At 57.8% G+C, this 25,688-nt stretch overlaps 2 protein-coding genes across 5 annotated transcripts in view; one reads left to right on the top strand and one right to left on the bottom strand.

The window, feature by feature from the left end:
- NDST1 (N-deacetylase and N-sulfotransferase 1) overlaps positions 1 to 11,087 on the bottom strand; it is a 57,231-nt gene extending 46,144 nt beyond the window's left edge. The window contains exons 1-2 of one of the 4 annotated variants that reach the window (XM_036014186.1): positions 10,513 to 10,658; positions 10,035 to 10,092 (exon numbers count right to left, since the gene is read on the bottom strand). The gene's annotated coding sequence lies outside the window, so the exon portion shown is untranslated. Of the gene's footprint in view, positions 1 to 9,585; positions 9,783 to 10,034; positions 10,093 to 10,512; positions 10,659 to 10,977 lie in introns of those variants that run through there. The other 3 variants (XM_036014189.1, XM_036014187.1, XM_036014188.1) reach the window with 3 other exon arrangements.
- LOC118497998 lies at positions 9,643 to 15,378 on the top strand. The gene is made up of 4 exons (XM_036014487.1): positions 9,643 to 9,722; positions 10,892 to 11,242; positions 13,375 to 13,512; positions 15,300 to 15,378. The coding sequence occupies exons 1-4, from the start codon at positions 9,643 to 9,645 to the stop codon at positions 15,376 to 15,378; spliced, it is 648 nt and encodes a 215-aa protein (XP_035870380.1).
- The last annotated feature ends 10,310 nt before the right edge of the window (positions 15,379 to 25,688 follow it).

The raw sequence follows: 25,688 nt of genomic DNA, 5'->3' as shown, positions 1-25,688 counted from the left end.
AGGGGAGGCACCGACGACGCAGGGGAGGAAGCAGCCTGTGCCGTCAGGACAGGGCTGCAAATTCAGAAGCCCAGAGGGCCGGGAGGATCACGCAAGTGCGTGGCGTAGACAGTGCCGCCGGGGCAGAGTGGAGCGCGCGAGCCCCCTCCCCCTCCAGTAGTGGCTGGGGCAGCACGGAGGTTGCAAATTTTCTGACCTTCCCGTCCTTGAAGTAAGTAAGGCCAGAAGTTGGGATTTTTATGTAAAATCTCCTGTTGGCAACTAGCTCAATTTTTGGCATGGGCCCAGCAAAGTCTGCCTGTGGGGCGGATGTGGCCTGCCAGTGTATGGCCCGTGTTTTCTTAAAAGGGACAGAGGACACGCTGTGGAGCTCGAGTAGAGGCCAACGTGCCTGCAGCTGAGATACCAGAGAAGGCTTCGTGGAGGAAGAGGCACCTGTGCTGGGCTGCAAGGCCGGGGAGGGCACTCCTGGGGAGGAAGTCGTGGGGAGGGGTGAGCAGACCTGCTGGAGCCACAGGGACCACAGGTCAAGGGCCCCCCAGCCTACTGCCAGCCTTTCCCCCTAGAAAGGAGTCCCTGTCTCCATTCCCAAAGCAGGCACAAAAGCTTTAGCGCTGTCTGTCCCCAGGTGGCAGGAGGGGGGGCCACCTGCCCAGTAAACCTCCAAACTAAATCAATTGGTGGCAGAATAGCACCGGTTCGATTTCATCCCTGGAGCTTGAAGAACAGGTCAGCTAATGCAACAGCCCCGTGTGGTGGTGGATGGTGGGGGGAGGGAGGGGTGGGAGGGCAGGATGGAGAAAGGAGAGGAAGAGACAATGGGGACAAAACCAGGTTGAGAATGGTATCCTGCCTGGCCAGGCCCGGCCAATTACATAACCCTGCGCCAGGACAAAGCCACGTTCAAGGCCCCAGGGGGGCCTGGACTGGGGAATCTCAGAATGCAGAGGGCGGGCCTCCTCCTCCCGTGTCCACCCTGTGCCCTACAGCTCCTGGAAAGCCCAGCACAGAGTACAGAGCTGGAGATGGAGACAAAGACCCCCGGGATAAAGCACTTAGAGGATCACACAGCAAATAAGCAAAGAGCTGGAACGAAAAATAATAGCAAACTTTTACCCGGTGATTACTTTGTAGCAGGCACTGGGATAAGTCATTTTTGTGTATTATCTTATTTAAGTCCATCACATCCTAACTCTTCTTATTATTCCCATTTTATAGACAGGGAAACTGAAGTACAGACACAGTAACTCACCCGAGATCACACAGCTCGCAAGGGAAGGTGCGGGCTTAGACCCCAACGGCGGTCTCTGCGACCAACCGCACTCTGAACGGCACTGCCATAGGCAGTGCCGCAGGGCTGCTCTCCACTGGAACCGCGTGCCCCTTCTGCAGCCTCCTCTCAGGCCTGCTGTGCAGCCCCCGCCCTCCTGCCCGCACTTGGGGGAGGCCAAGCCCTCTCACAACCTGATGAAACCTACAGGCTCTCCGCACAGAAATGCCTCCTGAACGTGGCCTGTGGTCTCGTGGGCTCACAGATCCATGCACTGGTGAGAATGGAGGGGTCAAGGTCACAGGACACACAGGATCAGGAGATAGGAGGTGGCAGAGGGAAGGGACTCCCCGAAGCCTGCTGGATCCCCTCGTATCTGTCAACCCGGAGCCCAAACACACAACCGCGTGGGTCCATGGGCGTGGGCACAAATCGGGGCTGAAGGCCTCATCATCCCTCAGGACTGGGAGAGCAGAATGAATCATGACACACAACAGCCCTTGCCTCTGCACCCACTGGGTGTGACTCACAGCTCCCAGCTGCTGGGCAGGCGGTGCACAGCTGGGCCCCGGCATCTGTACGGGGGTGGCATCACCACGCGAACCACCCCATCCTCCTCCTCCCGCCATGCACGTCACCGCCCCGTGGGTCCACCTCACTGCGGACCGAGCCTGGCCTCGCCGCGAACGGAGTGGCTCCGAGTGTTTTCAGAGGGACCCCCCACAGCCCCTGCGCCCAGCTTCCCAACCGGGGTCCTAGGAGAGGTAAGTCAAGAAAACGGCCTCTTTCAGGATACCACAAGACCCAGGCTCTGGTCCCAAGTCTTCCACGGCCTCACTGTTCGACCCCAAGCCCCTCCCTCCCCCGAGAGCCCCAGTTCCACCAACTATAAAATGGGGAGACGACCCTCTCAAGACCTGCCCCCACCCAAAGCCCCGAGTCTAGAAACACCAGCCCCTGACAAACTTCACGGGGCCCTGGGATCCTGCTGCAGGAAGTTCCATAAACATCCTCCAGAAAAACAAAAGTCGAACTTAAAGACTCTCTGTTTTTTTTTTTATAGGATATCAAGAAGCCCTTTTTATAGTCCAACTTCCCCCTTCCTACTTCCATTGTTCCAAATATCCTCTGAGGACCAAGAAAATACATTTGGTTTCCGTCTGGGGTTCAGGCTTCTTGGCACTCTCCTTCTTGGAAGCCGCCCCACCCTCCTTGGCAGCTTTCTCCCTAGCACACGCCCATCTCTGCCCCCAGCGTTGCTCTGGGCCACCCTGCGGGCTCCAGCTGCCCAGCCTGCCAAAGATCGGGGGCAGGGGGTGGCGGGCAGGCAGGGACAGTTTTTGGGAAACAAACCCTCCCCTGGTCAGAACAGAGATAGCTCTGGGTTGTGGTCCCAGTTGTGACGCCGCGTGTGGGCCTCTGTGGGCGAGTCCTCGCCCCTCCCTGGGCCTCGGTTTCCCGCTGAGAAATGAGGGGGAACAGTGTGTCGAGAAAGCCCTTGACCTCCTGGGTGGTACCTTGGGACACTGAGGCAGAAAAGAACAACAGGGTAGACAGTGGGCTCTGACCTTGACCGCACCCTGCTCCTGCTAGAACCAGAGGAGACCCACTTTTCTGTCTCCGGTTTCACCCCTTGCCCTCACCACGGGGCCTGGAACTCAGCACTGAGTCCCTCTGGGCCTCACGTGGCCCATCCCTCAGACAGGAAGAGCGACCGTGTCTGCGGTGGAGGCCCCAGGTTGGAGGCTGGAGACCTAACCCCCCCAGCACAATCCCAGCACACACCTCCCAGCCTGACCCACTCACCTGACAGCGCGTAGACCCTGGTATCTCGAGCAAACCAGTCTAAGCCGTGTCTGCCTCGCCAGCAGCCCAGGACAACGCCCCACGGCCCTTTCCCCAATGCGCTCCTGCTCCTAAGCACCCTTGCAGAATTCTACAGAATTCCTGCACCCACCACCTCCTGGCTACGTGGCTTCAGCATTTTCACCTACAAATGGGGACAATAGCAGTGCCTAATTTATAGGATTACTCCGGGGATTACTGCAGATACGATTACAGGAAAGTGCCTAACGAGCATTGATAAGCTCCCAGGAAATGTGAGCGGCAATTACACGATCATCATTAAAATTATTGAGATGCTGAAAACCACCGGACGGTGACAGCTAGGGCCCCTTGCCCCTCTCGGGCGCAGCTGGCTGCGGCCCTCACCCGCACACGCCCGCAGCCCTGCCCCAGCTCACGCCCATCTCCAGGCAGGACCCACGCGCTCTGCCCAGCCCCAGCTCTGGCTCCAGTCCCAGAACACAGCCGGCTTGTTCCTGGCACCCATCCTCACCACCCACAAATCGCCCCCCGCCTTTGGATCCCCCTGTCCTGCCTTCCTCGAGTGGCCCCACAATGTCTCCTGCAATCCTGTCGGGGTTCTGCGAACCCCATCACTGCATCACAAGATCTTGCGCTGGGGGTTAGAGAGCTGTTACAAAATGGTGGCTCCTTGAAGACAGGGTAGGGAGAGACCAAGCTTTCCTCTGGGTCCCCCACGTTCGCTGGGTGTCTGAACATGCTGACAGCTCAGGGAGAGAAGCATCAGTTTTTCAAAAAATTACCCGACCAGGGTTTCTCGAACGTGAGCACGCACCGGAACACCTGGAGGGCGTCTTCAGACAGCCTGCTGGTCCCGGAGGTTCTCCCCTCTCCTCCCACCTCCCCTGCCCCCCGTTTCTGATTCAGCAGGCCTAGGGTGGGGCCCGAAATCTGCACTTCTCACGAGCGTCCAGGGGATGCTGGTGTCGCTGGTCCAGAGACCAACTCTGAGAACACTAACTACTAGACCAGCAGGTGAATGGGGAGAGTGTGCGAAGAGGCGGTTGCTGGCACTCCTGCGGCCAGCGGACAGCAGGAGGGGAGGCCGGGAGGCCGGGCAGAGGGCGCAGCTCTCGACAGGCCTGTGACGGTGACGACACTCGGTTCCCCTCCCCTGGCCTCTGCCCGGGCAGGCAGGGTAAAACCAGAGGTGGCTGCAGCTGCGTGGTGACTGCAGCCAACCTGCCCCAACAGGCCAGTCCTGGCCGCCTGTGGCTGATGCGAACCACACCCCGGCCTCGTGGAGCCGGACCTAGTCTGAACCAGGCCAGACACCTCACCACCCCTCAGCCACGTGAGCGCCAGGATTCTGCTCCACCCCTCCAGACACAGCCCCTCCCTCTCGGCTAGCTCCGATTATTTGTGTTTTCTCATTTCTGGTGCTTCGCCATCCCCTCAGAAACCAGCAGACCCCGATGGTAATCCCCCAGCCTGACCCTCCCCAGACTGAGCTACGCACTTTGAGCTGTGCCTTAGTTGCCACATCTGCTAAACGGGAATGGCAGAGGGAATGGCAGAGTGCCCATCTCCTACTGCTGCTGAGAGGAGGGTGAGGTGAGCTCCCTAATCAGTCACATCATCAACTGAAACAATCACCGTAACTTACATGGACTGAGCTTGTAGTTAAGCACCTTCCCGCATTACCTTTCTAAAGCCTGGGAGGTGGGGACAGTTAGGGTTCCCTTCATACAGATGAAGGAACTCAACGGCTTGCCTCAGGCCCCCCAAGTAGGAAGGGGCCCAGCAGGGATTTGAACCCAGACTGTCTGGCTCCAGAGCCTAGTTCCCACCCTCTGCTCTGTCTGTGTCCTAGCCACCTGCTCCAAGACCTGGCCCAGGTCACCTCTCCCTGCCACCGTCCTCTCCCCTTCCCCAAGACACAGAGAGGTTGGGCTGGAGCCCTCTGGTGGCTCCAGCCCTTAGCACACAGTGTTATGCCTTGTGTCCCTGGGTCTTGGGGACAGCCCCAGGCCCTGCCAACCAGGCTGCCTGATGTGGCGTGAGTTTTTAGGTACCGTCCAACACGGCCTCCAGCGTGGGCTTACAGAAACTCGAGCACCTGGCCTTCATAAAAGGATGGAGAAGAGGAAAAAACAAGTGAGACCAAGAGAGGAATCCACCAGGCTTCCTGGATAAGACAGGCAGCTCCCACACCCCAAGCAAATTGCCCTATCTCTCTGAGCCTCGGTTTGGCACTGAAACAAGCCCTCTGGGGCCATGAGACAGAAAGTTCGGGAACCCAGGACTCCCGGGAGTCTCCCCCCGATCTCTGAAAGGACAGACCACTCCCTGGACACAAATAAACAGTGATACTAAACAACCGGTCATCGCTGGAGGGCCCCTGCTCGCTGGGCTCTTACTCGGATCTGCTCGACCGCCCCTAGCAAAAACAGGGCCCCTTCTCCCCTCCTGCAGACGAAGCGCACCGATGGCCAGAGATGGCAGAAGGTAAACTGCTCTGGGACCCCACAAGCCGATGCTGGCAGTGCTGGGGTTTGAATCCAGGACTTCTGTGTTGTCCACTCTTCAATGGCTGGCCCGCCTCCGCGGTGCAGAAAGGGCCCTACTCAGCCCCTGCTCCTCCGCAAGCACCGAGTCCAGGGAAGATGAGGCACATTCGTGAGGACCCCAATCCAAAGCTGGGGGTGCAACGGGCCCAGGAGAGGGCCGGAGAGCAGGCCCTGTGCACACAGAGAGGGACCAGGCAGGAGCTACCTCTACGGGATGAGGGAGGACTGACTGTGGGAGGGAAAAAAGGGAATGACTGTAAGCAGGGGTGCGCTGGAGCTGGGCACTGGTGGGGGAGGACTTGGAGGGGTGAGGGGAAGTGACTGGGGTGCTAGCACCCTCGCCATCAGCAGAGACGTGGAGGCAGGAAGGCGAGGGGTGCACACAGGGAGGGAGAAGAGGCTGGCTCAGCTTGAGGGCTGAGGGGGATGGGAGACCCGGGTGCTGCAGTCACGTGGCTGACCTCCCAGACCTCGCCCTTCCCATAAGTAAGTGTTCATTCATGATACACATTTTAAAATCTGGTAACTCCAATCTGTATCAACAAACAAAACGATAGGAATGAAAGCAGCCAGAAAGCCCTTTAACACAAACGCTCCTCCATCCAGAAAGAGCTTCATCCCTGGTGTGACTCCTGGGTGACAGACTGGCTCTAGCCCTGAGGCCACGTGGGCCACGACATCCATTGTCCGCCCCTTGCACCACGCTCCAAGCCTCCTGAACCTCCATTCGAGGAAGGAGCAGAGTAACCCTGCCCCGCACCCACCCCTCCCGCTCCTTACCCTTCAAAACCCCACCAGGCCTTTCCTCCAGCCCCTACCCATTCAGCCTGAGTCATGATTCAGCCCTCTTCCTCATATTTGAGGGACGAGAAATGGAACCCATTTCACAGATAGGGGAATGGAAAAGAAAAGGTTCAGTCCTCTGTGAAACCACAGTCTCTGGCAGCACAGGCTCTGGCAGACAGGCTCTGGAGGCTGACCACAGGTCCCGAGAGGCCCCTAGTAGGTCAGCCGGGCTGCATCTGTTCCATGGGGCAAGGACTCTCCCAGGTGGAGCACGGCGGGCCCAGCATCTGTGGGGGAAACTTCCCGAGAGGTGCGAGAAGGGGCAGTTCCGAAAAGCTATGAGAAAGACAGGATGAATGTGGGTCAACCACCACCCTCAATGCTGAGATTCTACGCTAAAATGGGAACTGAAAGAGGTCACCCAGGCCTGAACCCTCCTTGTACACGCTTCCTGTACCCTCTCCAACTCTCCAGCCCCTTTGCATACCTTCAGTGACAGGGACCTCGCCTCCTGGCTGAGGAGCTTACTCCTGTTAGCTCCCCTGTCACCTTGGTGCCCGTCAGTGCCCACAGGAGCCACACAGGACGAGGACTGTGCCCCCTGCCTGTAGAGAGCCCTGCAGGGGCTTGAAAGCAGTGACACTGTCACTTAGGTGTCCTTGCCCAACCCTTAGACCACCTGTGATAGCTCCAGTCCCCAGGGCAGCTGCAAAGTCCGGCAGCCCCCTCCTCCTTCCCTCTCAGGCCCCACAGCCTGAGTCAGACTTGGGTCGGCGCGCTGCTGGACCAGGATCAGCGTCAATCCCTGGGCTGCTCGCAACCCAGCCAGTCTTGCCATCATTTTTGGCCAAATGACTGGGCAGAAACAGTTCAGGCCCTGCGTTCAAATATAGCTCTGTAAGTGACTCGATCCCTCGGAGCCTCCCAGCGCCCCGTCTGAAACGGGGCAGGGGTGGGGGTTACCAGCAGCAGCCGCTCCTCTGCAGGGGGACTGTGAGATTTCAATGGGGCGTCTCTGTGAGAACCCTGGCACAAGGCACAGGACCAGGCATCGACTCAACGAGCTGCTTACAACCCTCTGTCCTCTCTACCAGCGCAGGACAAAGTCCCAAACTCCCGCGCAGATAGCTGCCCCAGCAAGCTGCCCACAAGCTGCCCACACCAATCGCATCACCCACTGCCCCGATCACCAGGCTGCAGGCCTCACCAACACTTCCTGCCCCAGGAAGCCTGCAGACACTAACGACCTGAGGAAACCCTCCCCTCTACTGACGGTCCGAAAGCCCATCTATCACTGATCGAGTCCGTCATCACTGGATCCTTCTTGCCTTCCCTCCCCCACCAGATCAGCAGCCTCTCCGGTCAGAAACCAGCTGGCACCTTCAGCTCACTTCCTGTCTCTGTCACCCCGTCCACAGACATTTTCCATATATATTTAACAATTACCCTCATGTTCCACTGCAAGTAAGGAATGTCCAAATCTCCTAAACGGCCAGCCCAGATATTTCAAGCCATACTCCAGCCAAGATCTGCCCCATCCCTGGGGACTTTCAGGCCTGGCTTCGGTCCCAAAGTGCCTGGGAAGATGGATCCCGCAGGTCCCCAGCACAGGGCAGAGAGAGACTGGAGTCCGTTTCTAAGTTTCTCAGACGCAGAGTGTGCTAGCTGGCCCCTAGGACAAACCCCAGCCTATGATTTTATATTTGTGACCACATGCACAACTTGCAATTGCAAAACTGTTCCTCGCGTGCCCCTGTTCACAGGAGCCTAGCTTTCCGTCTTTTCCGCTTTGCCGGGCCACCTCCCTTCACCTGTCGATTCTCCAAGAGGCCAGAGCCACTGAGCACGACCGAAGCGAGTCTGACCACACGCCAACGGTCAACCCCCGCTGCTCAGGACTCCTTTCGGCCTTCGGGCCCCTGCACTCGTTTCCCTGCACTTGTGAGTCCCCTTGGAGTCCAGTGGTAGTGGAATTTCCACGGGTTCCCCACAAGCTGAAAGTGAACTGTGCACCCGGAAGGGCCCCTATTCCCAGGGCCGCGGAAGAGCCTACGGACCTGGAAGGCCAAGGCGTCGTGCAGGGGCAGCCCGCGGAGCTGTCTTCAACAGCAGTGCACCAGCTTCACCTCCCAAGAACTTCCTTCACACCTACCGCACTCCGTTTGTTTTAAAAGTATTTATGAACGAACAATTTGCTTTCCATTTTTTAAGAAATCACTCAAAGTCCCCAATGAAAGCCCGACCAGCAGTCATGAACGGTGCCCCCAGCACGGGGAACTAAAGCCAGTGGGAGTCTGGGCTTAGCCCACCGGGTCACTCACAGGGTATTTCATGAGCACCCACAGTGCGCCCTGGGCTCCGACACCCATGCACACATGCATTTTCCGTTATGATTCTGCGGTCCTGACGCTGGCTCAAAGTCCCCTCCCCCTAACTGTCCTCAAGGACCTCTGGGGCTTGGGCACCTGGAGCAGCCCATAAGCTTAGCACTGAGGACGCTGATGATGAGTCACAAAGAGGACACTAAGCTATCAATCCCGTGGCCTTAGATCTCTCGTCACCCCAAGGGCTTCGATTCTGAAGCCCTACCTCTGCCCCCCTGCTGATCTGAAAGTGACTCAGTCCAATGGAGATGAAAGGCAGTGCTCTCCCCTGGGGCTGGAGAGAGGTTGCTTGACAAGCCACCAGCTGTCCCAGCCAAAAGCCAGGGAGACGGGCTCCTCCCTGTACCACCCAAACTGGAGAGCGAGCGTTCCTGCCAAGGATTCAGCCAGCGACAGAAATTGGACCACCACGGAGCTACAGGCCCGGGCTCCAACTGACTTCCCCTCCTGCTCCGGCTGCCCACAACAAGAGCCAGGGCACAAGAACCTCACCCACAGCAGCACCAGCCAGAAGGGCATCACTTGGGGGTAAGGGTGGTGAGAAGAGGGGGCAGGTGTCCTCATAACTTCAAGTGAAATGAAACTCTGAGCCCGGTCACAGCAGGACCTTCTGGAGCCCTATCAGCTGAGACTCAGGCTGGGGGAGGGGAGTGAAACCAAGCCCCACCACTTCCCACCTGTGGACCTTTGCCATTCTGTGCCGCGGTTTCCCCTCTGTAAAATGCAGGTTAATAGTAAGTAACGTCAAAGAATGAATAAAAACACATACAATTAGCCCGGTGCCTGGCCATGGGAAACAGACATTCAATACTTGTTGAATATAAGCATGGCACTGCTGACTGAGGTCCCAGAGGTTCTCCACTTCGTCCTTATTCTGGCAGATGCTCTATTCAGCCCATTTCGCAGGTGAGGAAATTGAGGCTAAGAGAAGGTAAGGCACCAAGGTCCACAACAGCGGGGAAGTAACAGACACCCAGGTCAGTCTGACCCTCAGACCAGGAGCCAGTACTTCCCAGGCCATTTTGAATGCTTTTTTTCCGGGGAGGTGTGGGGGGGTGGTAATAGCCACTGGGGTGTGACTGGGGTTAGGGTTCTTCACCCCCTGGCATAGCTTCTAAGCTGACACAGATGCCTCTAATCTGGGAAGAGCCAGGAAATCAGTCCCCAGATTCCCCGCCTGTCCCAGAGCCCACGCGTCCACTGGTGCCCCCTCCTCACCCGGTCCCAGGACGTTTAAGAGCAGCGTTCAAAGCGGGGACTCGTTGCTCCCGAGAACCTAAGGGAAGAGAGGAGCTATAGACCAGGCCACTCACAGCTCGGAGAAAACCGGTCCTGCTGCCTTACCCTTCCCGGAGCGGGGACCCGGCCTCTAACCCCCTCCCTCGCTAGACAAAAGTTTCCCCTGTTTAGGAGTAGGGAAGGGGGAGGGGGCATTCCTCGTGAGTGACATTATCCGTGACCTACAGCTGCCGCGCTAACCTCGCGCGCAACCCGGCCTGCCCCCGGCCCCCACGCGGTCCCCCACCCCTTTGTCCTCCCACCCCGAGCGCTGGGCCCGCCCGGCGCCCGCCCGGCGCCCGCCCGCACCAAACTTGCGCCGGCGGCCGCTTGGGCCCCGCGCGGCCTGCACGCCGGGTTTGGCCCCGCCGGTTCAGCGACAGGGGACCGGCTGGTCCCGGCCCTCTCGGCCTCTTACCTGCCACAGCTGGAGCGCTACCCGGGGAAGGGGGCGCTCTGGCGAGCCGCAGGACGCCTGGGTCCCCGAGCCGTGCTAGCGCCGCTAGGCTCTGGCCCGGGCGGAGGTTAACCCCTTCGCGGCCGCCTCCTGCCGCTCCCACCCCCGCCCCGCGCGGCCGCCGCCGCCGCCACCAACCACTACCGCCACCGCCGCCGTCCGCCCCGCCCCCGGCTCGCTCTCCTCCCCCACCCCACCCTCCCGATGCCCAGCCCCCCAGTCTCGGCCCACCGGCAGCGCTGGGGCAGGCCTGCAGCCTTCCCCTCCTCCCGCGGCGGCGAGGTGGGGGTCTCTCCCTTAGGCCTGGAAGTTGAGGCGAGGCTTTCCTCGCCCCCCATAGGCCCGCAGAGCGCAAGACCCGCGAGCCCGCGCTCGGGGGGACCCCCCTAACCCATGTCCCCTACCCGCTCCGTCCCCGGCGCCTACCTCCTCGGATTGCGGCCGTGGGAGCAGGGCTCGATCCCGTGATGGGGGCGTGGGTGCCGGCCGGAGATCGGCTACCGGAGGCCCGGGCTGCTGGCGGGCGTGCGGCAAGAGCCCCGGGGCGGGGGCCGGGGCGGGACCCCACGCTGCTATCAGGGGCTGGATTTCTCAGCTTCCACCCGGAATTCTCCTCGGCTCTCCCGGCCGATTCGGTGCTGCTCGGCGACCACGTGACACAGGCTGCCTTTGACCCCTGTCTCGTGAGCGGGTAGGGGGCGGGGGGCGGGGGCGGGGGCGGGAGGGGGTTGTCGGATACAGGACCCAAGAGGGCCGGGAGCGGCTGGCCGGTCGTCCGGAGGTGGTGACCCCGAAGAACAAAGCTCGGGGGAAACACAACAAGTTATTCAGGGTCAAAGAGGGAACAGCGCTTGGGGGGTCGGAGAGGCTTCGGAGTAGAACCACGGAACCAAGACCCGCGCCCACCGCGCCTCCCAAGGCCCTGGGAGAGCCCCGGCCAGGCCTGGGCGGGGGGGGGGGCTTCCCGGCTCTGCCACCACTGGGTTTAGGACAGCCCTCCGGTCTCCCGCCATCCAGGCCTCTGCTGGCGTGACCCTCCTGGGCAGGCCTTCCAGGCGCCCCCTCCCCACCTTTGCCTCGACTCTAGAAAACTCCTTTATTTCCTTTATCTTTATTATCTGGTTCATTTACTGGTTTCATTGTATACTAAAATGGTAATCTCTCCCAACAAGTTTGTTCGCAGATGAGGTCCCCAGAGCCCAGCACATAGGCAGGCAGGTGACCTTGTGCAAATTTCTTCTGCCACTGAGCCTCAGTTTCCCACCCACAGTGTCATTTCAACCACTTCCACAACCCTGCAAGGGCAAACATCATAGTGCCCATCCTCCTCAAACAGATGGGGGACCAGGAGGCCAGAGCAAGGAGACAAAGATTTCTGGGAGCCTCGCACACAGTGAGAGGCCTCAGGCTGCCTGCAGAGCTGACTGCTCCAGGAGGGGGCTTTTGCATGTGGTTGAGGCAGCCTTGAAATGGGGGGAGGAGGAACTTAATTAGCGAGCCTAAAGGAGCTTGCTAATATGCAGATTATCGGGCCCCTCCCCCAGAAATACTGCTTCCAGATGGATCCAAGATGAGGGCGGGCAAATATTGGAAAAACAGTGCATTGGTGTTAAAGACCTTCAGCAGCTCAAGATGATCTAACTCTAGGAGCAAAGCTCAAAACATATGAACAGAAAACAGAGCAACCAGAACAGAGCAAAGGGAGGCAGAGAAGCCACGTTGTCCGACCGGGAAAGCAGGATAGACTCATCCTGGCTCCCCTCAAAGGCAACCTCCCTGTGGTGAAAGGAAAGGCTTTTCAGCCAGACTAATGTCTCTGGGGAGGAAAGAGGCCGGGGAATGGAACCCGGCTTCTGACTCCCAGACGTGTTCCTGTGACAGCTCTGGGTGGAGCATAATCAGACAGAACCAAACCTAATGGTGGCGGCCACAGGCCTGAACTGCAGGCCGTGTTCCAAGATGGGTTTGTGACTTCCTAGTGTGTACTCCCATCACTCCACCGAGATGCCCAGGGGCATCAGCACCCACGGCAAATTCCCCCTGATAATGCATGTTCCTGTGGTCTGTGAGCTCAGGTCCTTGAGTGTGGTCTGGCTCTTACGCAGGCTCAAGGAGTCCCTAGAATCTTACTCATGCAAATCTCTGGTTGTGGAAGACCATTTCCATTCCCAGGAGGCACCGTGAGCATCTTCTCTGTGCCAGGCAGGCACTGGTAAGGAGATGCAGGGCGTAAAAGGACATGGGTTTGGAGGTGCTCTGCTTGTCCCTCCCTGTGTCCAAAGCTATCGGAGCTGAAGGTAGGCTGGGGACACCCAGGGCAAGTGCTGTGGCCCACAGCAAGAGGGAAGCAGGATGAGGGAGCTTTGGAGGGAGACAGACTCTGACCCGGATCAAGAAGAATGGGTGGGGCGATTGGAGTAGGGGATGGACATTCTCAGCACGAGGGACAGCCTGAGCAAAGGCCATGTGGAAAGCACTCCGGAAACATTGAGTGGTGCATGGGCAGCGGGCAGGGGCCATGGGGAGAAGAGCGGAAGAGGCAGAAACTGGAGAGAAGGGTTAGGAGCAGATGACAAGTGGCCTTGTGTGAGGGGCCTCCACAGACTGCACATTACCTGAGGGCCTGACGGAGCGAGGAAGGCTGGTAGCAGGTGATGGAGGTGATGAAGAGCCACACTGCGGGAAGGTGGTGGGGAAGGAGGGTCCCCGCGCTGAGTGAGAGGCTGCATCTTGCCGAGGGAGCTGCAGACTCACTGCTTTGGGGAGCGTCTGTGGTGGGCTGGCATGACCCCCATCACTCATGACTCTTCCTATTTTTTTCAGGTCTTCAGAGCTGCTGTTCACCAGGCTGGACCCGAGGCCCTCCAGCTCACTGTCCCCCAGAACGCCTGGGAAGAGGCAAGGCCAAGGCCCCACCCAGGGAAAGGCCTCCTCCGTGGGTCGAAGGGAAGCTGAGGACTTGCATTCTTTTTTTTTTTTAAGATTTTATTTATTTATTTTTAGAGGGGGAAGGGAGGGAGAAAGAGAGAGAGAGAGAAACATCAATGTGCGGCTGCTGGGGGCCATGGCCTGCAACCCAGGCATGTGCCCTGACTGGGAATGAAACCTGCGACACTTTGGTTCGCAGCCTATGCTCAATCCACTGAGCTACGCCAACCAGGGCCTAGGACTTGCATTTCTCACCACACCCTGAGAGACTCTGTGCAGACTCTCCTGCTCCTCCTTCCCCTCAGGACCCACCCACAGCCCCCAGAGCTTTGGGGCCTTCTTTCTGCTGACAACCACCCCTGCCCAAACCCCTCCTCAGCCCTAAATGGCCTCCCCACTGCCCGCTGGACACGCCCCTTGGCTGTCCCCAAGACACCTTTCTCCAGCTCCACAAGTCAAAGGCTGGACTCATCGTCCTCCCTTCCCGTGAGTCCAATTCAGAAATCCGACACCAGCCCCTTGTCCCCACACCGCCCATCCACGAGCCAGTCCCACTGGTCCTGCCTCCAGCTTTCCCCCTAACCCACCCTCAGTGCTCCATCCCAGCCACCCCAGTCCAAGCCACCATCTTGTCTCTGCCTTGTGTGAATGTCATGTCTCGTCTTAACGGGCCTCTTAAACACGCTCCCTGCCTCCTGCTTTGTCGTTCCGGTGCAATCTCCTTGCGCCCAGTTCCTACTTAAAGCCACCAACAACTTCCTATTGCTCGGAGGTGAGGTCCCTGCCTTGTTGTGCCGTCTGCTCCCTTGTCCGAATCGGTCCGCCCTGCTGCACGGTTCCTTAGCTCCTCGTGGAGTGTGGACCCAAGCCAGGCTGCCTGGGTTTGAACGCCGGCTCACCCCTTCCGAGCCGTGTGACCTTGGGCCCCTTTCCACCTTTCTGTGCTCAGTTTCCTCACCTCCAAACAGGGGTAGTAATAGTAGTAGTATGTGCTTCCCAGGGATGTTGTGAGAATTACATGAGCTGAATATGTAAAGTCCTCAGTGTGGTGTCCATCACATGATAAGCACGCGATAAGTCTGGGTTTGAATGCTGGCTTTGCCACTTGTAAACTAAGCGGTTAATTGTGACCCTTTGGGTATCACGTTAAATTTCATTTCCTCCTGCTGCTTTCCTTCCACCCCTAATCCAGACCATGCTTCCTGGTCTACAGGTCACGCCTGCCTCTTTATCACCCCTGTAGTTACGTGTCAGCTGCCTGTTTCTCTCTCGCTAGAATATACCCTCTGTGGCAGGGGCGGGGGGCGTGTTTCTCACAGCACCAGGCACAAGGCAGCAACCCACGAGTACTGACTGCCTAAGCAGACAACACTGAAGTTCGTAGAGTTATCATAACACAGAGGACACCGTGTCCCTACGAAACACCCACCAGTGGTACATCATTTGTTTATTCCTGTGACGTGGATTAGTTCCTCTCTTACATCTCTCCCTCACGCCACCCTGGGGCTGGCGGGGAGCAGAGGGACACAGAGATGAACAAGACGTTATCAAGGCCCCTGTCCTCAGGAATATATCGTCTGCAGCAGAGAGAGCCACGTAAATGAATCAGAAGGTACAATACGATGCAACCATGCAACCGGTTGTGGTTAGAAGGCCTGTACCAATTTTGTTTCCCAGGAGGTCTTGGGAGCAATGAAAGTGAAACATAACAGAAACCAGACACAGCTGCCTATTTCAGCCAGCATCCTGGGGTTCCTGAGAGCAAGAAGGGAAGGTCCTCTCCCAAGGGCGTTCAGGCCACCCACTCTTGCTCTGTCTAGAGACCTGGTCAGCCTTCAAGGGAAGCTGCACTTCCTCCAGGAAGTCTTCCTGCTCCTGCCATACGGACTCCAGTCATGAGTGATTTTCTGGGACTATAGTGGGATTTGTCAAGGACAGTCCAAATTTCATGTCATTTGCTTCTTTAAAAAAGTGAAAGGTGATCCAATGAATGCGTAACTCAACATGATTTCATGCTGGTCTTCAGTGGAGGTAGAAAAATAGCCTCTGTCAGGCCATGTGACTTGATTTGTGGTTGGATAACATGGCCACCTTAATTACAGCACTGACCACAAAGTGTAACAGTTTCCTCCTGCCCGCCCCTGGCCCCCCCGCCCCGCCCCCTTCACACACAGCAAATCCTTCCAAGGCCAGGGCTGTTTGCTTCTGGCAGAACTTGACATCCAATAAAGGAGAAAATCCATGAAATGGGATTGGTAATTCATGTTTCTGAGAAACAATGAATATCAAATGTTCTGGAAACCGGCCTAAGACTGTCTGAGGTGGGGGACAGAAGCAATGAATAGTAATTGGTCACTTACTCTGCTGCATGCCACACACTTTCTACTTGTCACTCAGCAATTCGGAGAGCATGAAGCTCAGAGAGGTGAAGCAACCCCCCACCCCAGGTCACCCAGGAAGGAGTGGTACAGATGGTCTCAAATCCAGATCCATCCAACTAAAAAACTAAGTTCTTGTCACTGTTTGTGTTCCTCTGCCTCCCAGTGCCCAGGTGTCCCCACACGATGCAAGACCGCCTGGGTCTATGCCCCGCCCCGTATTTCCATGGGGCTCTGTTCCCACCCTTCCCTTTTTTGATGCCCATTGTCACTAATGCTGCTGCTGTTCCAGGAGCACTTGCATCTGGTTTCCAAAGTGGTCCCTCTCTGAGGCCAGGTTTCCTGTCTCAGGCAGAATCTAAGGATGCGGGCCACGCCTTTCCCAGACCATCCCTTACTCCCAGGAGCTACCACTGGGCCAGAGACTCCTCTAGCACAATCCCTTTCACCTGCAGCACTTTTCCCATCTTATTTTGTTGTGTTTTTTTTTATAAAGCATTTTCCCATTCTGTAAACCAGTTCCTGGGGGTCCTGCAGCAGTCCTGAGAGGTAGACACAATGGAGAATTTCACCACATTTTTTTAAAAGAATTTATTTATTTATTTTTAGAGAGGGGGAAGGGAGGGAGAAAGAGAGGGAGAGAAACATCCATGTGTGAAAGAAACACGGCTTAGTTGGCTTTCACACACCCCCCAACCAGGGACCTGGCCCAAAACCCAGGCATGTGCCCTAACTGGCAATCGAACCGGTAACCTTCCAGTTCACAGGACAGCGTTCAATCCACTGAGCCACACCAACCAGGACTCACCCCGTTTTAAAGATGAGGATATGGAGGTTAGGCCGAACTGTGGGAGATACCCTCTCAGCTTGTAAACGAGCCGAGCTGTGCTAAACATTTTTTTGGACCATCTGGCCACATTTTTCCAAGTCTCTGGAGGGTTCAACTTGACCTAGAGAGCAGGGCAGGGGGAGTGAAAGATCTTTAGAATCCTCACACCGAGGAGATAATGGCTTTTGTAAACAAATGTAAATTGCTTAATTTCCCTTTTTTACGGTGTTCATTGTGATGCACCAATTACAACCCAGCGAAGAAAAACACTCAGAAGCATGTGTGGTCTCTAAATGCTGTGACAGAAATCAGCTTAAAGTCCTCTGAGGGCAACACAGGGTTGGGCCACGTTCAGCCCCGACGGGGCAGCAGGTGCCCAGGCCCAGAGCGGGACGAACTTTCCCAAGCGTCTGAGCTCAGGGGGCCGCTGCTCTGACCTCGGCCTCACCCCCGGCCTCGCCTCAGCCCCGCCTCCGCCCTCTGCCCTCCTCATTCTTCAGTTCTCTTTCCCTGGGTCACCTGGAGTGAAATACTTTTAACAGCACTCAAAGCAAAAGATGATATTAATTTTTAAAGGGGGTGGGATTTCTCCACAAGATTTCCATCGATCATTTTAATTCATTCTCACCACTCCTGCGGGGGAGGAGGTAGACATAACAATTCCCACTTTCTAGTTAGAGAAACTGAGGCGCAGGGTCCTGGGGCCTCCACAGCACAGGTCCAGAAAGGCCCCCACCAAGCGAGGTGGGGACGGATGGCCAAGGTCGCCTGGTCTGGGGGTTGCTGCCCAGTTCTCTGTGGCTGCCCCTCCACACACACCCACCCGGCCGGCTTTGTTGGTTTGTATTATTCTCCTGGGTGGGCCTCCTTTTGTCTTAGTTGAGGGTTCCTTAAATAATTCAATCCACCTCCTCGCAGAAACGAAGAAACTGAGGCCCAGGGAGCAGGGGCCAGGCGCAGGGGCCTGCCCCCATCACCAGCGCAGTGGCTGAGCCGGGACCACCCGGGGAGGCTCCTGCCTGTCACCTCCCCCCCCCCCCCCCCCCCGCCCAGCTGTGCGCGTGCATCAGAAGCTGAGAAAGAGGTGGCACCAGCACAGCTAGGCCTACCAGGGTCAAGTCTAAACACCATTCCTGGGCCCTTGGAGATGCGCCAGCCTGGGGGGCAGGGAGGGCAGAGTGTTGATTCCAGTGGGAAGTTGGCTCTGGGATCGGCCTGGTGGCCAGACTCTTGTCTGGGGTTATTTGCTCCAACAGGCATGGGGATTCTTGACATTCCAAGGTCCTTCATTCACACCCACCTGTAGCGGGGCTGGGAGAGGGAGGTGGGGGGAAAATGGCAGGGATACCCCTGCGCACACACACCCAGAGCACAGCTACACGCATCCACTCATGAGCGGGGGCCTTTGCTCACCCCCACCCACCGCCCTCTGTTTAGCGATTAGAGTTTTGTGGTAGGTTGGAGGGTCGTCCCAACAGGCGAAGGTCATGGGCTCCATCCTCACTCAGAGCACGTACAAGAATCATCCAATGAATGCATAAGTAAGTGGAACGACAAATCTCTGTGTGTGTCTGTCTCTCGTATTAATAAATAAACTTGTTTTTAAAATAGAGTGTTGGAGCCAGGCTGTCCTGTGTTGGAATCCACGGTCGGCCCTCACTTGCTGTCACTTACCTTGGCCTCAATGGTTTGTTTGTAGAATGGGGATAACAGTACTTCCCCCAAGGGCTGTTGAGAAGATTAAATATTAGGAAGCCACTCAGCACCGTGCCTGGCATAGCTCTGGTTGTTACCGTCATTTTACCCAACACCCCTCTCTATAGCTCACTGGGGTTCATCCCAACACCCCGCCCCCACCAGAGGCCAACTCCTAGGCAGTCCTCAGCCAGATGACCCACCCTCACAGACCCGTCCCCTCGGACCCCTCTACTCCAGACAGCCTGGGTCCCTCAAGGCCTGGGGATGTGCCATGGGTGCCCAGCATCCCCTCTGCCCAGAATGCACTCATCTCCACATCTTCACAAGTCTCACAGCCCCCTTTCCTTGAAGTTCCAGCTCCAGGACCATCTCCTCCAGGAAGCCTTCCCTGACTGGCCTCTGGTCTTCCTTCTCTGAACTGCTGAGGCCCCCTGAGTGAGTCATTGCCACTTGGCACTGTGTGTCAGAGAGAAGGCCTCTTCCTTCTTCCTCCATAGTCTCTGAAAACTGGGAAAAAAAGCATTTCCCAGGCAGATTTGGGGCCCCTGTAATCACCCTCCTGATTCCTGTGTCGCCTCAAGTCCTAGCCGCCGTGGTCACCCACCATGCATCTTCCTGGAGCTGGAAACAGGGCAAGGCCACTGACCCAGGTGGACGGACAGGCTAACTTACAAACTGGGAGAAGCCAGAGGACCTTTGACCCATTGTTGGAGCAGTTCCGCTCAGGGATGGGGACCCAAAGAAGGTCATCTGCAGCTGGGGGGCCCTGCTGGGGGATGGTTCCCTGAAGCCCACCTACAAGAGTAGGTGTCCAGGTCGGCCCTGTAGCCCACAGGACCAGACCCCCACCTTTCACAGGGCAGAGGCAGATTTGCTCGCAGAGGCGGGGCGGGGCGAGCCACCCATGAGGTTGGGAGAAGCTTCAGACGCAGTGAGTGCCCCGCCAGGTGGCAACCCGGGAAGGGAAGGGCCGGCTGAGGCTGGCCAGCGCTGCTCAGGGTGGGCTGGGGGACCCTTGCTTTGGGTGGGAACAGGGTCAGGGCTCTTCTCGGATTCTTCCCGGCTCTGAGGGGAGCTCAGCTCACAGCCGATGGTGTCAAGATCTGGAAATCTGGTCCTACAAGTCTGTCACTTTAAAGTTCTGAAAGGACACACATGAAACTTTACATTTTTAGTAGACATTTAAAAAAGTTAAAGGAAACGGGTGAAATTACTTTTAACAATATAGTTAACCCAGTGGACCCCAAACACTATAATTTGGACATGTAATTAACATAAAGAAATTATTAATGAGATGTTTTAAATTCTTTTGTACCAAGTCCTCCAAACCCGCTCTGTGTTTTACGCACGCGGTGCATCTCAGTTCAGACTGGCCACACAGCAGGTGCTCCGAGGCCGGCACCGTGGCAAGTGGGTGCGTGTTGCCCTGTGCAGTCGGGAAAACTCAGATCTATGACTCACTTTTCTCAAGTTCTAGGAAGCCGAGCCTCTGAGGTTCTGGAATTCTGCGGTGGATGCAAGTTCTGTAATGCCACAACCGTGATTCCACCGGATTAAAATGTTTCCTAGAGTCTGCTGGGGGTAAGGCTTCCCCTGGCAGGCCTGTGGTGTGGAAAGAAACGAGGCCCCTGCAGAGGCCCTGTGGGGTGAGGGAGCAAGAAGCTCTCCCCTCGGCTGCCCCCGCCATCTGGCCCCGTCAGCGGAAGCCAGGGGGAGGGGGGCGCGTGCCATGGGCCCAGCGTGCTGGTCTCTCCAGGGGAGCTGCCCCTCCAGCCATCCCTCTGGCTCGTCGTCTCTCCACCCAAGCGCATAAGCCTAGGAGTGCGGCTCCTGCCTCTGAGTCCTCCTGGGGAGGGGGTGTGCCCCTGCCTCCCTCTCCTGGTTTCTGTCCGCTCTGGAGAGCCCCTGGGGACGGCTGCAGCAGATGGAGCTGGGGAGTGTGATTAAAACCCCACGTGGAATCCCTAGAGGGTGGAAATGGTCTCCATTTGCTTGAAGCTGCGGCCTGAAGGTCAGAAGTCAGGCCCGGGGAGGGCAGAAGCCAGAGGCCCACTGTCCGGGGCGGGAGGGCCAGAGGCTCTCTCTGGTCCTCTGATATATGCTCCGTATGGTACCGGCGGGAAAACTGAAGCCCGAGAGAGCAGAAGGGTTTCCCAAGCCAGGCACGAGGTGCCCGTTAGCCATGCATGGGTTCTCCCCCTCGCACTCCTAACCCCCATCTCCTGTCTCTGCTTTCGTTCTCAGGGACAGTCAAGATGCCAACCCAGCAGGGCAGAACCTCAGGGAGGCTGAGGGGAGGCCCTCCCCACCCCACGGCATTATATTTAGGTGGCCGACTTCTTGACTTTGGGGTGCTCGCTCCAGGCCCAGGGACCCCCGGTCCCAACCTTGCCCTGGCTCCCCCGGCCCACGCGCACAGGTCCTGCGGAGGGTCCGGAGAGTGGGGACTTCAGCACAGGACGGAGTCTGGGTGAGGCAGAAGCTGAAGTGGGATGGGGAGGGTTTCAGTCCGCAAAGCCCAGCCCCTGTGTCTGCTCCACCATCCAGCTCTGTCTTCCACTGCAAAGTCCTGTGTAGCCACAGTCCCATCGTATCCTCACGAGCGCCCGACAGGAAAGGTGGGCGGGAGGACTTTCCGACAGCACACATACCCGTGGCCCGAATGCCGTGCAGAGGGCTGTCACTGGCGCTTTGTCACTGCCCCACTTTCTGCAGGTGGGGAAACTGCAAGCCCCAGAGTGGGGCTATGACCTGCCTCAGACTACAGAGCCCGAGGGAGGGCCCTGCGGAACCACTGGCTCGCCACCCCCCCCGGGGATCCCCCCACCCAGCTCCACCCCCAGCATGCAGACACTCTGCAGCCCAGGAGACAGACATCAGGAGTCACCTGCAGCCACACTTTTTCCAAGCTGAGCTCTTGCCAGGCTGGGTTTCCCCCCTGGGGAAAGCCCCAAGGCTGTCCTGAGTGGCCCAGAGAAGGGAGGAAATGACAAAGATCCTGCTGGAGAGGGCGACAGAAAACAGCCGGGCCTTTGGTTTCTAGCATCTGGCTCTGCCAAAGTCGGGGCGGGGGGGCAGGGTGCGGGGCAGCACGAAGGCAGACCCTGAATCCAGGGTTGGAAAAGCACAGACTTAGGAGTGAGGCGGGCCTGGGTTCGAGTCCCAGGGCTGGTCCTTGCCAACTGTGTGATCTTGTGTCCATGTCCTCACCCGGGGTCCCTCTCGGCTGACTGGCTGACACCCACCTCTGGGGTGGAGGGAGTCGGCGTGTACACAAGCTAAGCCCGTAGCTAGCACTGAATAAGTGTAGTTCTCTCTCAAATGCCCATCCGGGAACGAATCAGGCCCAGGCCGTCCCAGTTGCTACCCTTTGCTGCCATAAATATGGTCCATAAATATTTATCGATTAAACAAATGAATGCATGATTGTTGTCAACACAGCACAGTGCAAGAGGCGGCTTTGGACTGCCCTGTCAGGAGACCCGGCGGACCACCCGACTCACTGCGTGGCCCCTGGCTTTGCGCAGAACCTTAGAGCTTGGAGTTCTCCCGGTGGCACTCTGAGAAGGTGTGACTATTACCCCGTGTTCCAGATGAGAAAACTGAGGCACAGAGCGGCTAAGTTGCTGGTAGGTAGCTGTGCCTAGAGGGGGACCTGCCATCCGTCCCCGGAGCACACCGGCGTCACTCAGGAAGGGCCAGGACACCTGTCGGGGGAGAGCTCCCCTGCACCCCGCCAGGCTGCTGCTGGTGCTGCTAAGGGTTTCCTGTGGGTTTTGGAGGCTCCTCTAAATCGGATGAGATGGGGGCTTCACCCACTCAAGACTGTGGCTTCGGTCATTTGTCAGAGACTAATTATCCCCATTTTCTGGGTGTTTCCTGCCCGGAGCGGGGAAGGAAGCAAGGGCTCCAGACCCTTTGTCCTCTCTCAGCTCATCCTCCCCCTCCCCTGCCTCCACTTCTGGACCTTCCTCTTCCTTGTCCAACCCCTGACCTTAAACTTGAAGTTCATTCCCAGGCAGACCTTCCAGCAACAACAACTCAGGGCTGGGAATCCAGGGACACGGTGCTGTGCCCTGGCAAGGACCCAAGGTGCTTCCCTCTCCCGCTAGGCAGGTTTGGAGACACCCTGCCCCCAGCGGTGGGAGACGGGGGTCACGACCGACATCAGTTTACAAGAAGCTCTGCAGTGATGGCGCAAAATCACCCCAACCGCCCTGCTTAGCGACGGTTCTACTGCTGTCACCCAGCTTAACAGAAAAGGAAACTGAGGCCCAGGAGGGTTAAGGGACTTGTTTGAGATTCTGCAGACATAAGTACAAATGTTGCTGAAAATGTTTACCAAGCTCTGACTCTGCCGAGAGCTTTCCTCTCCTTACCGCAGCGACTCCCAGCAGCGGGGCCCACGTTCCAGAGAGGGAACTGAGGCACGGAGAGGCACTTCGCCTTCCCGAGCCCATTCTCAGCATCCACAGGGGGTCAAAGCCACATCGGAACCCAGTCTGTCTGACTCCAATGTCTCGGGTCCTCCAGGCAAGACAGGGTCACCTCCCCCTGGGGGGATGGAGTCTCAGCGTTTCCCAAAGTAGAACCAGAATGAGCCTGGCCTTGCCCCCGCTCACGGAACTGCTTCAGGCCTGGGGACCGCAGCTGCTGGGAGTCCCCCGGGCAGCAAGCCATGCAGGGCCTTGGGCACGTGGGGGCCTTGTCTGTCTGCGTGACCTCTACACGTAACAGCAGCCCTGGTCTAGGTCAGTGTGGCCCTGTGACAGCTTCACAGATGACCCCACACACAGAGATTCCTTTTCCTCCCTCCCTCTTCCCCTCCCTCCCTCCCTTCCTTCCTCCTTCACCAAACACCAGCTAAGAGGCCCTGACATTTGCTTCTTTTGCTGACCCCACCAATCAGGGACAGCTACTTAATTTATGGGGCTCAGCACAAAACAAAAATGCAGAACCTGCTGGACGGCGTAGCTCAGTGGATTGAGCATGGGCTGCGAACCAAAGTGTCGCAGGTTCGATTCCCAGCCAGGGTACATGCCTGGGTTGCAGGCCATAACCCCCAGCAACCACACATTGATGTTTCTCTCTCTATCTCCCTCCCTTCCCTCTCTAAAAATAAAGAAATAAAATCTTAAAAAAAAAAGAAAAAAATGCAGAACCTCTTGTCCAAACACGAGGACTTCAAGACAGTAACAGCAGAGCACCTGGCTGAGCATGGGGCCCAGCGGGAGCGCAGAGGCTGAGGGGCCCACCCGCCCTGCTCCACTCAGCCCGTTCCTGCCCCTCTCGCTGCCCCTCCCACTGGCCCTCCTGCCACCTCACTCTCCATTTACATCCTCACACGTTCCAAGTGTTTTCCCGCCTCATGGCTTTTGCAAAGGCTGGTCTCCCGGCCGCAGACCTTTTCCCCAGTCTTCTCTCATAACCGGCTCCTTCTCATCAGTCAGTTGTCCGCCCCAAACCACCGCCCCCGTCTACAGTGGGCGCCCACGTAGCTCCCCTTCAAGTCTGCTGGTGTCCCCTCCTAGAGTGCGGCATACTCGAGGCCTCACCTGCACTTGTCGGCATACCGTTTACTATCACCATCCCAAGGGCAGGGCTCCCTGTTCGGGACTGAACTCCCAGGGTCCAGCCCAGGGCCCGGCACATAGTAGGTGTTCAATAACGATTTGTAAAACAGTGAATGGACACAGACATCCTAGTACACCCCTCCCCACCCCTCATCACCTCCCGCCCTCCCTCTACAACCCAGACAAGCACAGGGGTGCTCCCCAGATATCCCCATGTCCCAGACAGCCCCACACAGACAGCTGATGAGACCCAGGGGGGCAGGTGCACCCTGAGGCCTTGGAACAAGGGCAGGTAGAAGTGCAAAGCCTGGAGAAGAAAAGAAAGAGAAGGAGGGAGGAGAGAGGGGGACAGAGGCCAAGAGGAAGGAAAAAGGAGACAGAGCTGGCGGAGGGAGAGAAGAGAGACAGAGAGGGGAGGACGGGCTGGGCTTGGCGATAATCCCGTGCCTTCTCTTTATCGGCGAAACTAATAATTACTATTAACGCCCGGCCCCTCCCTGGCCCTTTCATCCAGGCTGGTGGGGAAGATGAAAGTCCGGGGGGCCTCTCAGGTGCAGGTAACAGGGCTTCACAACCACTAATTAAACTTGGCAGCCCCCTCCGATTACCTGCCCCCCACCCCAGGATTCTGAGCCACCTGACTCAACGCGCTTCCAGGTGGGCAGGCAGCAGCTAGCTGCTCTGTGGGCCTGGCCCTCCTCTGAGAGATGCAGAGTGGTTGCCCTTGGAGGGGTGTGGCTGTCGGCCCAGATGGACCTGGGGGAGGCGCCGGAAAGAGGAACCTCGTACCAGGTGGCACTGGAACTAAGGAGCCCTGCCCTCAGCTGAAATTACAGCCCCATCCCCGAGGCTGCCCCCGCCCCACAACCCCGCCCCACAACCGCACCACAGGGCCTGTGTTTCTGGGCCCTGCCAGATGGTGGCGGGGGACGTGCCGCTGGGAAGGAGGGTCTGAACAGACAAAGAGACGAAGTCAGCATGTCCAGCTCCTCCACACAGCCCCAAGACCACCGGGGCCCCGGTCGCTGGCTTCCTCAGGGGCCGTTTTGTCCCACCTCCCTCTAAGGGGCCTCCTCTCTCTAGCAGCCGAGACTGACAGGAGCCCGGCTCCCCCCGAACACCTGCAGCGACGGGCCCCTCGCTGCTTCCCGCTGTTCATTGTTGAGCTGCCCGGACTGTGGGCTGTGTGATCTCATCCAATCCCTTGACAATGGAGAGGCTCCTAAAGTTACATCAGTAGCCCCCTCCTTTCCCATGAGCCCCACCTGCCTGCCCCCTCTTCCTGCTGGGGTGCCACATGGGTTACTTCAGGCTCCAGAAGTAACAGGGCCTAAGCTTGATTTCCACCCTCTGTCCAAGTCAGGGTCTTCCCACTTGGGCTGCAGGCTCCCCCCCTCGGTAAATAGCCACACGGTCCACCTATGGCTCCATCCCAGGACCTGGGATCGTCCTCACCCCTGCATCCAATCTGTCTGTAAACCTTACAGAGTCTACTTTTAAAGTAGCTGTCAGACCTGAATGTCGTCCTCCATCCTTAGAGCTGTGCTCAGGCCCTGCACCACCGCCGTCTCCCACCTGCATGACCACTGTCACCTGCCTCTCCAAACAAAGCCAGAGTGGACTTTGAAATACACAAGTCAGGACATGCCAGGCCCTGCTAAAGCTCACCACTGCCTCCCCATGGCATGCAGAATACAAAACAACGCTGGCTTCCCGCCGCGGCAGGGCACA

The sequence above is a fragment of the Phyllostomus discolor genome, chromosome 13, assembly GCF_004126475.2.
Source record: "Phyllostomus discolor isolate MPI-MPIP mPhyDis1 chromosome 13, mPhyDis1.pri.v3, whole genome shotgun sequence".
In the NCBI taxonomy this organism is placed as follows: domain Eukaryota; kingdom Metazoa; phylum Chordata; class Mammalia; order Chiroptera; family Phyllostomidae; genus Phyllostomus; species Phyllostomus discolor.
Note: the sequence above shows the minus strand (reverse complement) of the source record. Positions and strands in the feature narration are given on the sequence as shown.